We start from the raw sequence: 16,145 nt of genomic DNA, 5'->3' as shown, positions 1-16,145 counted from the left end.
CAATGTTAATATTCTCAATCAATCAATCTGTTCATTGTTTGGTCAATAAAATGACAGAAATTTGTAAAAAAATGTCTTCAGATGTCTTGATTTGTCTGAGCCATGCTTCAAAACTTTAGACTGAAAACAGCATTTTTTTCTTTTGTTATATCCTACAAGACGCTACACAACCAGGACTGTCAGGACAGTTTCTATGTGGAAACCTGACAGATTGTGGTGAAACTCAGAAAACTCACAGACTTCATGTGTGAAAGGAGCTAAAAACATCAAACACCTCCCTTTTCCTCCTTCCCTCTCCTGTCTCATTCTCCTCTCTTCCTTTCCTTCCCTTCTCTGTATCCTCCCTTTCTCTCCACTCCTCATACTGATTTTCTATATTTACTCTCTGTTTTGTTGCTGCTCACAGAGGCCTCTCCTCCCTCCTCTCCTCCCTCCTCCCTTGTCCCTTGTCCCTCCTTCCTCTGGCTGCAGCAGTTTCTGTTCTTGTCAGAGTTCATGTGGACAAAACAGGCCACCAACAAACCCCCCTCAGGCTGCTTCCATTATTTAACAGACTCAGATGGCTCCATGTTCAGACGTCCTGGGTTAATGAATCCTCTGCGTGTCTGGTGTTTTTTTTCTATCTGTCATTTACCCTGATTTACGAAGAGAGGATCTGTGAATATAAAAATCAATTATCTGCACTGTGAGCTTCATGATAACAAGTGGAATTCTGTCATTGCTGCTGAAGATCACGATGGGCTTTGGAACTTATGTGAGCCAAAACAAACAGAAATGCATTTTGTGATGTAATGTTCTGCATACGATAGACGATTTTACAAAGACAGACAGAAACATAAGAACATAGTACAAACACACTATGGTTATTGTAATATATAAATGTACTGTCAGAGCTGACATTGTGTGTCTGGGTGTCGCTCTGGAACATGACAAGCCTCCAGACGTGTCATCAGGCAGGAGATAAAAATATGATGCTGGTTTTATCCGCGAGCTTCAGGCTGCTGCTGGATGTGTGAAGGACTTCCTGAGCCTCAGTGTCTGATACGTCAGCTGCGTTACAACGTGGACGGTCAGATAAGCGATTGAGGACAAGCTGCTGTCTACACTGTGAGGACTGGAGCCAGCAGCAGTGAGAGCACACAGACCACACACACACACAGACCACACACAGACCCCACACACACACACACACTCTAGTTCTCATGGTGTGAGAGCAAACACACACACACTGGGTGAGCAGGGGAAGATTCTGGGCCACACTTACATCAGCTGCTGTGACACTGACTGACAGTGGAGGGAGATGAGGATGGACTCCTCTGTTATCAGTAAACATCCACCTTAAAGCTGGTACCATCTAAGTCTGACAGATGTGTTACCTGGGAGATGTATTTCTTCCATAGCGGCTCCTCTTCACTGATGTCGAACTCGTTCCAGCCGTGGTAGGCCCTCCTCTGGTTCACCTCCTCCTGGGTCAGTCCCAACTGCAGGTCAGCCTGTCAGCACCAACACAAGCTGTTTCAAGATGTCACTGATAAATCTTAGACACCAACTTTCTAGTCGCTGATTTCTTTTTTATAAGTTTTATTTGGAGCAAAGATACAGTTGTACATGTTATACAGCACAAACTGTTTTTCCCATCATGTCTTTGATATGACACATAGATGTAATTGTGCCTCTAACGCTTCTTCTTACCTTAAAGGTCCCATATAGTCTAAAGGTAGATGTCCATGTGTTTGTGATTATAAAGCAGGTCTAGGTTCTATATTAATACTGTGAAAGTATCAAAGCCTCAGTCCACAGAGAAATGCACACAGCCTGTATTCAGAAACTGAGCCTTAAAACCAGCCATCAGGACTTCTGGAACTTTGTGATATCACAACAAAGCAGTCACTGCCCTCAGCCACGCCCAGAGACCCGCCCACCTTCGGTTTCACCACTTGAGTAGCTTAAGAACTAAAGGAAATTCCAATCTGAACAGTGATATTTAATTGATCCAGGATTCCAGCAGCTTTGACATTTGTCTCGTCTTAAACGTTGATTTCTCCATCACAAAAATATCATGAATCACATTAATCCAGTCCACAACCAAGGGAATTTCTGTTTTCATCAATTTTCTTATCAGTGCTTTATTACTTGCAATTAAAAGAATATTAAACTGGTCTTGGACACCGTACCTGCAGGATACACACTACTTCGTTGACAGGGAGTTCACTGGCTTTTCTGGAGGTTAGTACTGGGACCATGGTCTCATCTTCACTGGAGGGTTGTCTGTCGGAAAGCTGCAACACATAAACACAGAAAAATAAATCTGTTAAACTAGACAGGAAGCACAGAAACAAGTTTGGCCTCTCTGAGCTCGAGGACATTTGTCTGTGGGGGAGGTCAGAGGGACAGACGGGACGAGCCAGTCTGCACAGTCAGCTGACCTGCATCCACCTCCACACATCACAACCACAACCACAGACAGACACTCAGCAGCCCTGCTGCAGCGGCCTGGAGCTGAACCACACCTTTATTCTGTCTACACATCTATATAAATATAAATCTATAATTTAAAATAACTGATTATGACTTTACAGCCCCAAAAAAAGTTGAGAAAAATGTAATCAGCACAAGTTGTTTTGTTGCAACAGGAACTTGCCGCACAGCAACTTCAGTAATATGGAATATTCTTTCATCCTCAGTGGCTGAGCTATGTGTGTGTGTGTGTGTGTGTGTGTGTATACTTAAAAAACTTTTTTTTATTTATGTCTTTTGTTTCTTTAAATGTGTTTTTTTGTCATAATCTTTTTTCCCTTTGATTACATATGATAACATAAAGCTTATATGTATATGTTATTATATACCCCCACCCCCCTGCATACCAAGACCCGATAACACTGCAGGCAGAATGGAGATATGAACCCTCATTAACACCAGGGGTAAATGCAGAGAGTTGTGTGTCAGGGGCAGGTGGAGCAGTTTAAAACAACGTGACAACATGTGAATCCAGTGTGAAAAGTCTAAGAACGTCTTTGCTTTAAACACCTTCAGTAGCAGCTTCAAACAGGTCCAACTCTACACTGTCAACACCTCCACTATCAGAGACTTATCATTAAGCACAATGATGATTATTTCCTTCCAGTGAGCAGAAGAGGACGGGACTTCAGGTACAGAGAGGAAGGAGGAGGTAGAGGAAGCTGACAGCGTGTAAAGACAGCAGGAGACGAAAGTTCAGCTCCGTCAATCCACCAAGTTTAAAAACAGAACAAAGCCTAAATTCAATAGTTGAGGCGTAACTACTAATGAAATTTCCTCCATAATTTTGTAATCTCACAATTTCAGGAATTAAAGCTAATTTAGCCAAACCCAGCTTTATTGACAAGAGCTTGAAAGTTTGTCAGATTTTGTCTGATAATCACTGGCCTTTGCCTCGACATATAAGCCACAGCACAAGAGCAGCAGTGTCAGGAGCCGAGGTCAAATAAAGTCAAACTCAGAAGTTGCTTTTGTGTGTTTGTTGTTGTTTTCCGGAGCTAAGGTCAAATAAAATCAACCCCCTCCAAACAACCAGATTCTTTACGAAGACGTACAGAAAAATCCTGAGGAAGCTTCTCTGCCTGGTTGTTGTCTTCCCAGCTCAAACCTGAACAACAAGCTCCACCTGTTTAAATAAACCTAAACCCCAAACAATAACCATCTGATTTAGGACCTAACACCTCAGAGGCAAAGCTCAGGGTCTGTAAACTGAATTTAACTTCTGTTTTGTTTTCAACAGCCATGACCATCATGAGTACATATTATAATCAAAAACAATGCAAAAAAAATCTTAATACACTAACAACTTTATACACTATAAAGGGCTCAGCTGCAGCTAATGATTATAGTCTTGTTGATTCATCTACAGATTATTTTCTTAATTAAATCATGTTCTATAAAACACTGGGGAAACGGTCATCACAGTTACCTAAAGCCCAGGTAATGTTGTTTAATGGTGTCATTGCCTAATAACAATCCAACATCAAAAAATAATCTAGGACAAGGGAGAAAAATGTATGGCAAAATGAACTGTTAAATTAGCTGCTAGTTAATCTTCTGTCAGCTGATCACTGCAGGTCTAAAGCTTCTCTCTTTAGTTGATTGTCGGTTGACATTATCTGGAAGGTACAGATGATTCACCTTCATTATTATAATTATTATTATTAAAGTTATTACTGTATGACACAGCCCAACAACACACTGTTCAAATCTAATGGTTACCCAGTGTAAACAGGCCCATACTGACCTGACATTGTCCTGTTAGTCCACAGAGGTGTGGAACATGGATCAAATCCTCTGTCCAAAGTTCAGCCACAGCTAACACAGGGCTTCAGCTACTTCCAGGTTAGATAAATCAAGGTGGTTATGTATTAATGGTGATGTGGTTTTCATAGAAACACAAAGAGGGCATTTGTACTGTCTCTGGACAGGAAGGATGAGTCTGAGTTAGGGACATCATGAGAACAGATACTTCGGCGCCAAGTTGAAGCCACAATTCTGAAAATGTGAAGGTACTGAAGATGCTGAAGGTACCGTAGATGTCTGAGGTAGTGAAGATGTGATTCTAACAGGACTGCTGAGAGCTGTATAATAACACAACAAATGTTCTAGTCTGACATCAAACTAAAAGAGAAGAAGAACGCGACAGTAAACAACAAGAGGAATGACAGCAGCAAGTGGAGGTGCAGCAGCAGGTCTGCCATCTGACATCTTTAAAAAAAAAAAAAAAAAAAAAAAAAAAAAAAAAACACACACACACCCTTACTGGTGTAGGCAGATCATCAGATCATCAGGGACAAGTTGTGAACGACCAGAAGCCAGAATGTAAATGGAGCCACAGGAGGAAACAGCTCAGACAAAGACATCAGATCTGAACAACATGTTCACATCCTGAAATGTTACCGTCTCTGTTTGTGGACTGTGCCAGCTGCCGTGTTGTAACAATACATAAGGGTGTATGTGAGGTGTGTGTACATATGTTTGTGTGTGTATGTGTTAGCACACTGTGTGTACAGTAGCCTCTGTTGTTTTATGACTATTGAATGTGGTACAGTCTGAGTGAGTAGTCACTGAGTTCACCTGGAGTGGCTGTGGTTGAGCTTCAGGTGTGACTTTGCACCACTGTGTGAATGTGAACAGGACCGTTCTGAGTGCACCACCTCGGTCAAACCTCCCTGATTAAAACCTTATTTCAGCCTCTGCTGACCTTCTGAAGTCGTCTGTTTGCAGAACAAAGGCTGGTGGTTTTATCCTCCGTGTCTCAGTGTAGCTGCTCTAAGCTCTTATTTCAATGTCAACATGGAAACGGGCGAATGCAGCGAGTACCAGCGGGCATGTGACTGATGTAAAACACCCCCCCCTCCTGAGCAGATCTGTGTGATTCCCCGCTGAGCAGCGTGAGAATGAACTTGTGTTCCCGCCCTGCGGCTACAGCGCTGAATAAATTCCAGGTATTTCTCATCTACCGTCAATATTTTCACAGTATCTGTTTGAAGAAGAGAAAAGTTTGACTTAATGCTGAGCGGTTCACCTGACAGTCGAACCTGTCCAAAACTGACAGCTGGTGGACTGTCATTTACCACACAGCCGCTGAATGTGATGAATAAACAACATAAATAACCTGAATCAGCAGAACGTAAACTCCAGACAGGAGAGCTTTCGATAACAAATGAGCACCTGGTGAATGTAATAACCGGAGCTGCTCCAGCCAGTGGGATCAGTGCAGGTTCACGCTGCAAAAAACCAATGGAGACATGTGACACCTCCGCCATCCTCTAACCACGTTTCACAGAAAACCTGGAGCAGAAACAACCTGACTCCAGAAGCAAGTTTAACACCTGAAGATGTTCTAATATCAACTAAAAGCTGATGTTAAAGACCAGTTTCCACACAAATAAAACCACAGGGAATCAGAGGAAACATTATTATTCTCTTCAACCTGAGGAAAACAAGACAACAAACACACCACACAGCTGTTTCCTACTGATGCCTTGTTAATATTCAAAATGTCTCTTTTGGAAGTTGAGTTTAAAATGTCCTCATTTTGTTCATGATTCAGGTCACATCAGGAAACAAAGCTAAGAATCTCGCAGAGGATTCAATGTTCAATACCCAGTTTCAGTCACATCAGCCTGAACCTGCTCTCTGATCCAGCTGAGATTTACCACGAGCAATAAATGTCACAATCAGCGTTCAGAAAGAAGAGGAATTTCACAGAAAGTTAAGTCACACTTCAAGTGTCACTTCACTGTCAGATCCAACAGGAGTTTTTTTATTGGAAATTTACAGCCAGCCTTTTCATCTACCTTTGTTTTTACTGTTGAGTAAAAGTTGGGAGGGACCGTTAACTCACCTGTTAGTCCATCAGCTGGCTTTCACAATAAAGGCAAAAATGCCTAAAAAAAAATTACTTTAAAAAAAAAGATGATGATTATTTGGTTAAGTTCTGGCTTTGGTATCATCAATATTTATTTTCTCTTCCCCGACATATGACCACCTGTTACCGCCTGACCACAGTTTCAAACTAAGGCCTGGGGCTTATTTTCACCATCGATTCATTGCTTATGATTTTTTAAAGATCAATTAAAAGATTTTTCTGTAAAATATCAGAAAACAATGAAAATAAAAAAACAACTTGTGAATGTTTTGTTTGTTTGACCAACAGTGAAAACCAATAATATTCAGTTTGCTATTGAGAGTAACAAGGCATCAGATCCTTACATCTGAGAAGCAACAAACTGCAAACAGTTGAGTCAATTATCAAAATAATGGCTGTTTAACTTCCTGTCTATTGAATAATTGACTAATCATTACACAGATCACAAGCTTGGCACTTACCAGCTGTGGTCAAAGCCAGTAAGAACATCATCAGTAAAATCTGAGAAACAAGCAGTAGATAAAACGATGCTCACGTTTCTCTGGAAGGTTCACACTTGAACAACAAAGCTGGTTTATGCTGACTTCCTGCTAACAGTGGGTATAATCACCTCTGATCAGGATGAGACCAGCACAAAGAGAAGACAAGAGTCTCATGTGTCCCATCTTCCTCCAGATCACCGTCTTCAGATCCACCTCAAAGACGATAAGCCAGCCACTGACTCAGCTGCATTAACAACACTCAGGCTCTTAGCATTAGCTAAGATGTCCACAATCTCCCCTCCTCACTGTGCAGACTCCTCATAACAACTCCCAGCCCCAGTTTAACCAAACACAGAAAAGTGGCGTCCACTTCCTCTGCTGCCCCTGTTCCTCTGAGGAGCTGATCCCCTGCTCCACAGAGCTCCCTCTGAACAGAGGACAGGTGAGGCCTTCAGTGAGCACAGGTGAGAGGCTGAGAGGATTGTTTCTGATTAGTAGTGACTGGAGCTTAAAGGAGGACCCTGCTCTTCCTGCCTCCACCTGATGGAGTTTGCCCCCTTCAGGACAGGAGGACGCCTGCAGCCACAGGCTCAAAGTTCAGTTGGTATCATGGATTCCAACAGTTTTCAAAGTGGCACAAAAGACTCTTCTGAACCTCACCTCCTCCTTCTGCAACACAGTCCACTTTCCCATCATCCGTCTAATGAAAATGTTCCCGTTTCATTAAGTAATTATGCAACATAATGGCTTAACACACCATTTTAGAAAATTAGTCTGCAGCTGTTTTGATAATTGATTAATTGTTCATAGCCAGTTATATAAAGTAAAAAATGACTAATGTTGTTTGGTTTCAGATTCTCAAATGTAAAGCTTAACTTCTCTCTGTTTTATTTCACTGTAAACGTATCTTATATCTTTGGGTTTTGTTCTGTTAGTTGCACAAAATAAAACATGTAAAGACACAACCTTGGACTATTTCCTGCCATATCATAGACTATTCATTTAATTCATCAATACAAAAACATAGGTGGATGAATTGATTATGAAAAAGCCTGAGTGCAGCCCTTGAATGTCATGTGGTAAATAACTGATCAAGTAAGGTTCTGTCAGTTCAGGAGACGACAGTGATTCATCGATCATATATGATCTTTTCCTTTGGTTTTCAATCAGAGCAACACGCTGCAAAGATGAGGAGGAAGAAACAAGTTTGTTCAAGTTGAGCAAAGCAGAGGAAACGTGACGGTAAACAGCTCAATCACAGTTAACAACTTCCTGGGGAAACATGTTTGTGATTTGCATTTACACTGATTAGAAACTGTAAATGCTTCCTTGAAGGTGAGCACATCTTCCTCCTGATGAAGGCGACTGATCAGAGAAGAAGAGCAAGAAACCGCAGACTCAACAGTGGAAGCAAAGACAGAGAGATGACTAATATCTGGGAAACAGCTTCGTGTAGTTTAAACTGGACGACACAGAGCATCTATCTAACCCAGAGGCTAAAACAGCTGAAAGACAGAAATATCTGCAACAAGTCAACATATTCATCCCCTGTAAACAGTGGTGCAGTGTTACTAAGTACTGTACTAAAAGTACAAATCTGAAGTGCTTGTACTTCACTTGAGTATTTCCATTTTATGATACTTCTTTCTACTACATGATATGTATTTACTTTTTACAGCACTACCTTCATCAGACAGCTTCATGTTACTTTACAAATGAAGATGTTTGCATTCAAAACAAATGGAGAGTTCATGAATATAATGTTTTGTTACAAATAATAAGACAGAAAATAAATTGGGAACTATCTTACTCAGGATTTAAGTCATTTCATGGCACTGTTGGTTGGACAGAACACTGTGTTACTATGAGCCTTGTTTTACTAATGTGCACCTACGCTCTCAAGAAACCTGCAGAAAACCTTGAACCGTGACACAGAGCAGGACTGTGTTGGTGGCTAATGGTCATTTTCCTGCCTGTCCACTTCTCCTTCAGCCTCATTTCCTGACATTCAAACATGCAAAACTGAAACAAACAAACAGAAGAAAAAAGCAACTCAATGTGATGGACAGGTCTCAGAGGCTTGTCAGTGAAACAGCCTTCATGCTGCCCTCATTACACTCTGCAGCTTTTATCATCGTTTCCCAGCAGCTCCAATTAGATCCAGGTCAAACTCTATTAATGGGCTGAGAGTTGGTGTGGGCCGAGAGCCAGATCCCCGCAGGGACGCTCGTCTTTTCTCAAGTGTTGCACTCAAACGCCTCACCTCAACATCACCCTCGCAAAACAGAAAAGAGAGAGATGAGCTCAGATGTGATAGATGAACCAGGACGGTACGGACATGATGGCTCAGTACGGCTCATACGATTGGTGAGAGGCTCATGAGTCTGTTTATGCTGATCTAGTCATGTTGGTAGATTGTTACCTGGCTGTACCCGCCACCTCAGTCCCCAGGGAGGTGACAGCAGGTGCCAACAGAGCTGCCCTCACTACAAACAACAGACTAAAGCTCCAGTACCTTTGAGAGGTGCATAATGAACTTACAGTGCTCTTAAAGGCACAGGTTTTATTTCATTTTACAAGTCATTACATTATATTCAAGTGGAACAAACACGCCTCCTAATGCAGAAGTGTTATGTTTTATTATTCTATTTATGTTGTACTTTTATGTCATAAAAAGATTCTTTTCAGTTCTGCAGCTGATAGTGACTCATTTCCTTTTGTTCTTTTATGTGAGCGTATGTTCACCATTCACATTTTACTGCTTAATTCACTACAGGCTGTACCAACTACCGCAGGAGGAACTAGATGACATTTGGTGGAACAAGCTGTGAGCAGCACAACAGTCTGTTCAGAGTAAATGAAAGAAACCTATCCTGAAGCATCTGGGTTTTTTTGTTGCTTTTTTCCTGTTGTACCAAACTCATTCTGAACCGTGACTCGTGTGCACCATCACACCTCTCATGTCTTTATGGCTCTGTATGTAGTTTATTCACCATACAGAGGTAACATGTTGATGCAAGAGAGCAATAAATAACCTGAGCCTCAGTCTCAGACCAGGTGAAGCCTCAAATCTTGGACTTGTGAACTGGACACTGGCTTTTCTGAGACAGGGAATAAAAAGAATGGAATGTACCACTGCTCCATCAACAGCTGCTACAGTTCAAAGGTGTTCAATAATTACACTGTGCCAAGACCAGACTACACCAAAAGATTTACAGCTCTTACATGACGGGACATTTACAGAAAGAGCCACAATGCTCACGTACTTGGTACCTGGTGCTCAAGCCCTGACTGACAGGACATTCTCAAGCTGTTTGTAAAGCTGGCACTGAATGTTTGATGAGAGTGTCTCATTTATTCATCAATTAGATATTTTTTGACTCATGATTGAGACATTTTTTTTTTGTCCAGAATTATGTCTAGAATAATCTGGGGCAAGCTGCACAAAACACCGTCAGTTCTCTTTAGCTGAGGGAGTTAGTTAAGGGTGTTGCACAGAATCTCTACAAAGGTGTCCTTACTTAAGGAAAAAAGTTGAGGTATTTGCAGCAGTGAAAGAGTTTTTACGGCAGTAAAATTCTTCTGTTTCCATGGAGTCCATTGCTTTGCTGCCATTAGCAGTTGTAATACCTTTTATCACTTTTAGGAAGCCAGATGAGATAGCAACACACTAAAGAAGTGCAGCGCTACCTCATCCTAATGTGGTTCTGAACATTTGAACTCGGTGGGTGACCCGGCACACCGCTGATCATGTGACCTGGTAGACCGCTGATAATGTGACCTGGTAGACCGCTGATCATGTGACCGTGAAACACCTTGACTACACTTGACTGAAAAGATTGTGTGACATAAAACTGTAGAACATCATTAAGCTGTGGAGAGTAGAGTGATCCAACTGTGGACGGTCAGACACGTCATAAACTGACTGCAGGTCAGATCTGTGATGTAGAATCAGGTCCTCATTGTTAAGGGGGTTCTCCTGGTCTGAAAGACTCTTCAACAGTCATGTTGCAGTTAAGATAGAGAGAGATTTACCTTTAGTTTCTTCCCTTAGTTTAGTTGCTAAGGTCTTTTGTGCAACGGTTTAATTGACTTCAAATGATTCCTTAAGGAGAAAACCTTAAATACTTAAGTGAACATTTGAAAGACACCTTAAGGAGAAGACATTTTTTGCAGCTGTTTTTATTTTAAGGAAACCAGCCCCTGGACATCTGCTCTGCCTCCCAGCCTCCCAGCCTCCCAGCCTGCTAGATTTTTATTATTAAATTGATCTCAAGATGATGATTGGCTGTCTGCTGCGAACAACACGCCTGAGTAACCGCTGTTCATTTCAATTCCCAGCCGACCAGCTGCTTTCAAGGTCTGCAGGAAGGACACAAACGCTTCGTTTGTCAGCAGCTACAACATGAATATCAGCTGAGCTCAGTTCCACACGGTTGTGAGGTCGATGTTCACCACCTCGCTCGTCTCATCTAATGACAGCCACAGAGGAAAACTAGACTGAGGCAAACTAGGTCAAAATCCAACACCAGGCTGTGACTTTCAGAGCAGAGTCTGGAGTCGTAGACAAGATTCAATTAACTACTGCAGAGAAAGGAGGATCTGTCCACCGTTGACTTTATTTCTGGAATAAAGCTCCTGATATATAACGTCTAGTGTCAGTGTCTTTAAATTAGACTTTCAAGCCAAAAATAATTCCAGACGTCTCTTTAATCTCTCCCTTTATTAGGCTGTTGGGAAAACATGATGAAAATCAAGGGGAACAGGAGCAATGGGGTTTAGTAGTAGTATTACTGACAATAGCAGAAGTAGCAGTACTAATGGTAACAGTAGTAGTATCCTCAATGTTAGTAGTAACAGCAGTAGTAATTAGAGAAGCAGTCTTGTTAGAACTAGTATAGATTAACTAATAGCTTCGAGTATTGATTGTACAATATGGAAACATTAGTCTAAACTTACTTTACAGAGCATTTTTCTTTGCATCACTCAGCTTCCTCCAGACAGACCAGTAGAGTGAAAGAGTCTCACTCAAGTAAGTGAGGTAGAACTCAATTATGTTTCTCATGCAGTCACTGTGCAGGGAACATTGTAAGAAATCCTTTTGTCTGCAGTATTGACTTTCTTAGAACCGCCATTTAACTCCACTTCATCTATTCAGTCTGACATCATGTTTTTCATGCAATTTTCTGTTTTGTTGGAAAAGCAAAAAAAAAAATCATGGTTGCTATGGTTGCTACAAGCATTGTCTTGTCAAAGACATACAATGATTTAAAGACCCCCTCCAATGATAATCAAGTGTTTCACCTGGTTAACGTCCACATGATGATTTTATATAATAAAGACACATGATGAGTGAAATATTCAGTCGACACCATTGAACCAATGACAGTCTCATAAAAACAGATTCAGACAGCCAGGGATTCATACGTCATAGAACCTGAGGAACCAATCCTGTCAACTTGTGGGGATGGGGGGCGGGGCTAAATACACCTGAAACCTTGTCAGTACAGGGAACAAGAGTTAGCATTAGCACAACCACTAACACTGTGTCAGCAGCAACAAGCTAACAAACAACATAAACAAATAAAAGATGCTAACTACGCTAACGGTTCTGATCCGTCTGCTAGTCTCTGATTCTGGTCTCAACAGACTCCTCATCTGAGTCTGGGTCTGACTGAGGCTCCAACATGAGGCTGAGTCTCTCTGATGTTTCCTCCTCTAACCATCTTCATCCTCTCTGCTCTTTCACCTGGACACCTGGAGCCAGCAGGTGGTGGGCGGGGCCAAGGCCTGATCCAGGTGTCTCAGTCAGGAAGTCAGAGTAGATGAGCTTCAGACCAGTTTTCTATTTTATACAGGAAAACCATGTTAAACAAAATAATTATCATAGTAGAGGAGTTTTACAGAGTTTAAAACATGTCTGGGGGAACTTTAGAGTTACAACAAACGGTACAGCTATAAACATCTCATCCACACTTCCTTGTTGAGAATCACTGTCAGCTGCCTATATATCTGATACACAGTGTTTCTGATGAGCCTCTCTCTGTCTTGTTGGTGGTCGGGGTTCAGAAGGGTCTAGCAGGACTGCAGGGGGGAACTGGGTGGAAGGTACCAGAAGCCTCAGACTGCCAGACGGGATAACAGGCTGCTAAGGAGGCCATTCATCAGTGTGACCCCAACAGAGACACCAGCACAGTTTAATGGAAGGAAGCAGCAGAGTGTGAAACTGAGAGGATGCTTTTCTCCTAAGATAGGTTATCACGAGAGAGGGAGGGAGGTGGGGGTCGGTGTGACTCCACCACCTTCACACCAGACACACAGAGACAGAGACACACATCTGTTCTCCCCCTCCTCCCCCTCTCTTTGGCAGGTAGACAACAAGAGCAAACACACCGCGCTGTGCCCTGCGTTCAGCCTAAGGATTAAATGAGAGTTGTTTTTTTTTAATGTGATTCATATCCTGAACGCTGCCTCAGATCCTGGTTATGGTCTTGTTATTCAGGATAAGCTGCTTATAGGTGTCTTTGTGTCCCACTCACAGGAATAAACAACATGTTAGCATGGCAGCAGAGCACAGCAATAAACCCTACAATCATCTGCTTTCTACAGCACTCTACTGCAGACTCCTACAGAGTGTGGCTCAGTCACACAGGTAAAACCAATAATATAAGAATCATCTGAAGGCTTTTCACTATCATTAGTAAGCACCCAGCTTATTACACTCCACTATCAGAGCTGTGTTACTGGCTTTTCGGTTATACAAGTGTGTGTTCCTCCTCCTGCTGGGCCCTTGAACTGCTGCACCTCCACTGTGATTATTTTCACGCATAATTATAATAATTTCTTGACTTATTCAAATAATTCACAACAGACTACACAAGATGTCAAAATAATAACAAATGCTCATCACAGACTATCAAAGTATCCACAGAGCAACAGTCACAAACATGTTCAGTTTTACATTAACAGGAGTTGAAGCAGTTGAAATTTTTTTTCGGATGCTATTTTTTGACATTAAACAAAGAAAACTATTAACAAATTTATAGAGAAATTATTCTACAGATGAATCAACAATGAAAATTATTTTTTAGTTGTAGCCCTATGCAACAATAAAGACTCGACTTCAGCAAGTAGTGTGTGTTGACTTATGTGCCCCTCTTGATTGTAGCTTAAAGTGCAGTTTATCTGAACTTGAATAATATTCATTTTGTGACAGTTAATGACCAGTTTCAGCCTGTGGACACCAGCAGTGGGTGTTTCAGGATGTGGGCCAATGTGTGCTTATTTCGTGTTTGTGTTGTTGTATAGACTTGTTCTAAAAGTTCAAACTACAACAACAAAAAAATAAAAAATAAACTCATATTCTTGTGAGTTCGAATTTCTCCCTGGTTTGGCCAGTGTTGGACCCAAACCTGATAAAATGAGCAGAGCCAGAATTCTGTGGGAGGGGGACAGTGCTCAGGTCCAAGAAAAGCTGAGTGTATAATAGAGAGTATTATTATAAAGAGGCGAGTCTGTACAGTGAGCGCTGCCCGTCTCTGCTGCTCAGAGGGTAAATATCACAGCTGGGTGGTCAGCCAGTCTGAGACGTGAAGGGAACCTGGACTTCCCCATGACATCTACTGATGAAACACACTCCTACATAAAACAGGATGCAGTTTGTCTATTCCCAGCTGACGACACAGAAAGTCTGACGAAGAGACTCTTGTTGGGCAAAACATAAATCAGGATTCATTCACAACAAGTGTAAATACTCAGGAACTAGTTTCCACCAAAGACCTCAAAGTAAAAAGATGATCAGTAAAGTTCATCTTAAACTGAAAAGTAGAGACTCTGTATCTTGAACTCATCTCAGTTCTCTCACTGAACAATGAGACATTTTCTCTGTCTCTCTGTTTGAATCCATTTACACTTGTCAGAGATCAGCTTATACACTTCCGGTTTACATCAGGGCTGAGCTGAACACACAGAACAGGTTCACCCTGAACAGCTTTCATACCTCAGAGCTGAATCAGCTGCTTTTACACATATTAATGTTCCATTAAGTCACATCCCTGCTGTTAACTACTGAACTAGAGGAGCCCATGTAATGTGAGGGTTGCTAATACCGTACGCTCTCACAGCACACACACTATAATACCAGTATTGATTCCCACATTCACCAGCAGTCAGCATTGATTTTTGAGACTAACCAGACAGACTGGTCTCTGAACTCCTCAAGCAACAAATAAAAGCACAGCAAAGCCCTGAAAATGTGTCTCGCTTCTTTAAACGCTCATCTACACCCGATGATTTTGAGCCATCACACAAAACATGACAATAATGAGAGAAACATGATGAAATTTTTGATCGTCAGTCCAGAACAGTGGTCCTAGATCTCACAAGTATAAAGAATCAGAAGCTGGGGCAACAGGCTGCTGTTCATTGTGACTGGGACATGCAGCCTGACACAGGCTGACTGAGGTGACAGATTTTAAAAGACACCTTGTTGCACCACAGAGGAAAGTTGAGAAAAAAGCTGTCTTCTTTTGTTTTGTTAGTCAGTTTGACTAACTGTCCAAACCTCAGTTATTAACTTCCTGTAAATGTATAACAAAGAAAAAGCATCAAATCTTCACATTAAAAAAGCTGGTATCAGTCAAATATTTGGCGGTTTTGCTATTTAATTATCAGATTAGTTGTAAATTAATTTTCTGTTGGTCGACTACTCATTGCAGCTTTAGATTATTATTATTGATATAAGAGAAACCTGACCAAATTCAGAATTTCATTTTAGCCTGAACTCAGCCAAAGAGAGTGAAAACAACAGGTCACATCATGTTGCTGGTGAAGTTACAGTGCAATCCACCTGATCGGTTTTGGTGCCAATACTGACCTGACTGATATTGGCCAGATGTGACCGACCATCATAAAATACAGTTTCTGAATCATGAACAGATCCAACAGGATTTGGATTACATTTTACTTAAGGTTCAGACTGGCTTGTACATCAAACTAACACTGTAGTATCTCACCCTGAGCTCAATATTTCATCCTAACAGTTCAGCATTTAATTTTCTCCACTTTAATTGTAATTTCTTTATTTTGATTTTACACGAATAATCAAATTATATAAATATCATGCTTTTCTAGATACTCATATACGCTTTACATAACAAATTAGGTGAGTAAAATAAACTTCAGAAATCTAATCAGTAGAACAGAGCATCTCTACCTCAGAGATTGATTTTCCTATTTTTTATCTCTTCTTCACACTCATTTTTATCTTT

General features: G+C 41.3%; 1 protein-coding gene across 2 annotated transcripts in view; it reads right to left on the bottom strand.

The window, feature by feature from the left end:
• Window positions 1-16,145, bottom strand: part of atp2c1 (ATPase secretory pathway Ca2+ transporting 1) — a 34,379-nt gene that overhangs the window by 17,192 nt on the left and 1,042 nt on the right. The window contains exons 1-3 of one of the 2 annotated variants that reach the window (XM_071469421.1): window positions 7,005-7,358; window positions 2,175-2,279; window positions 1,377-1,493 (exon numbers count right to left, since the gene is read on the bottom strand). In XM_071469421.1, the coding sequence (XP_071325522.1) occupies window positions 1,377-1,493; window positions 2,175-2,243 (186 nt within the window). In that variant the 5' untranslated portion in view covers window positions 2,244-2,279; window positions 7,005-7,358. Of the gene's footprint in view, window positions 1-1,376; window positions 1,494-2,174; window positions 2,280-7,004; window positions 7,359-16,145 lie in introns of those variants that run through there. The other variant, XM_071469420.1, reaches the window with a different exon arrangement.

Source organism: Trachinotus anak, unplaced genomic scaffold (assembly GCF_046630095.1).
Source record: "Trachinotus anak isolate AG129_WGS33_773 ecotype Australia unplaced genomic scaffold, CSIRO_AGI_Tana_v1 ptg000032l, whole genome shotgun sequence".
Lineage (NCBI taxonomy): Eukaryota > Metazoa > Chordata > Actinopteri > Carangiformes > Carangidae > Trachinotus > Trachinotus anak.
Note: the sequence above shows the minus strand (reverse complement) of the source record. Positions and strands in the feature narration are given on the sequence as shown.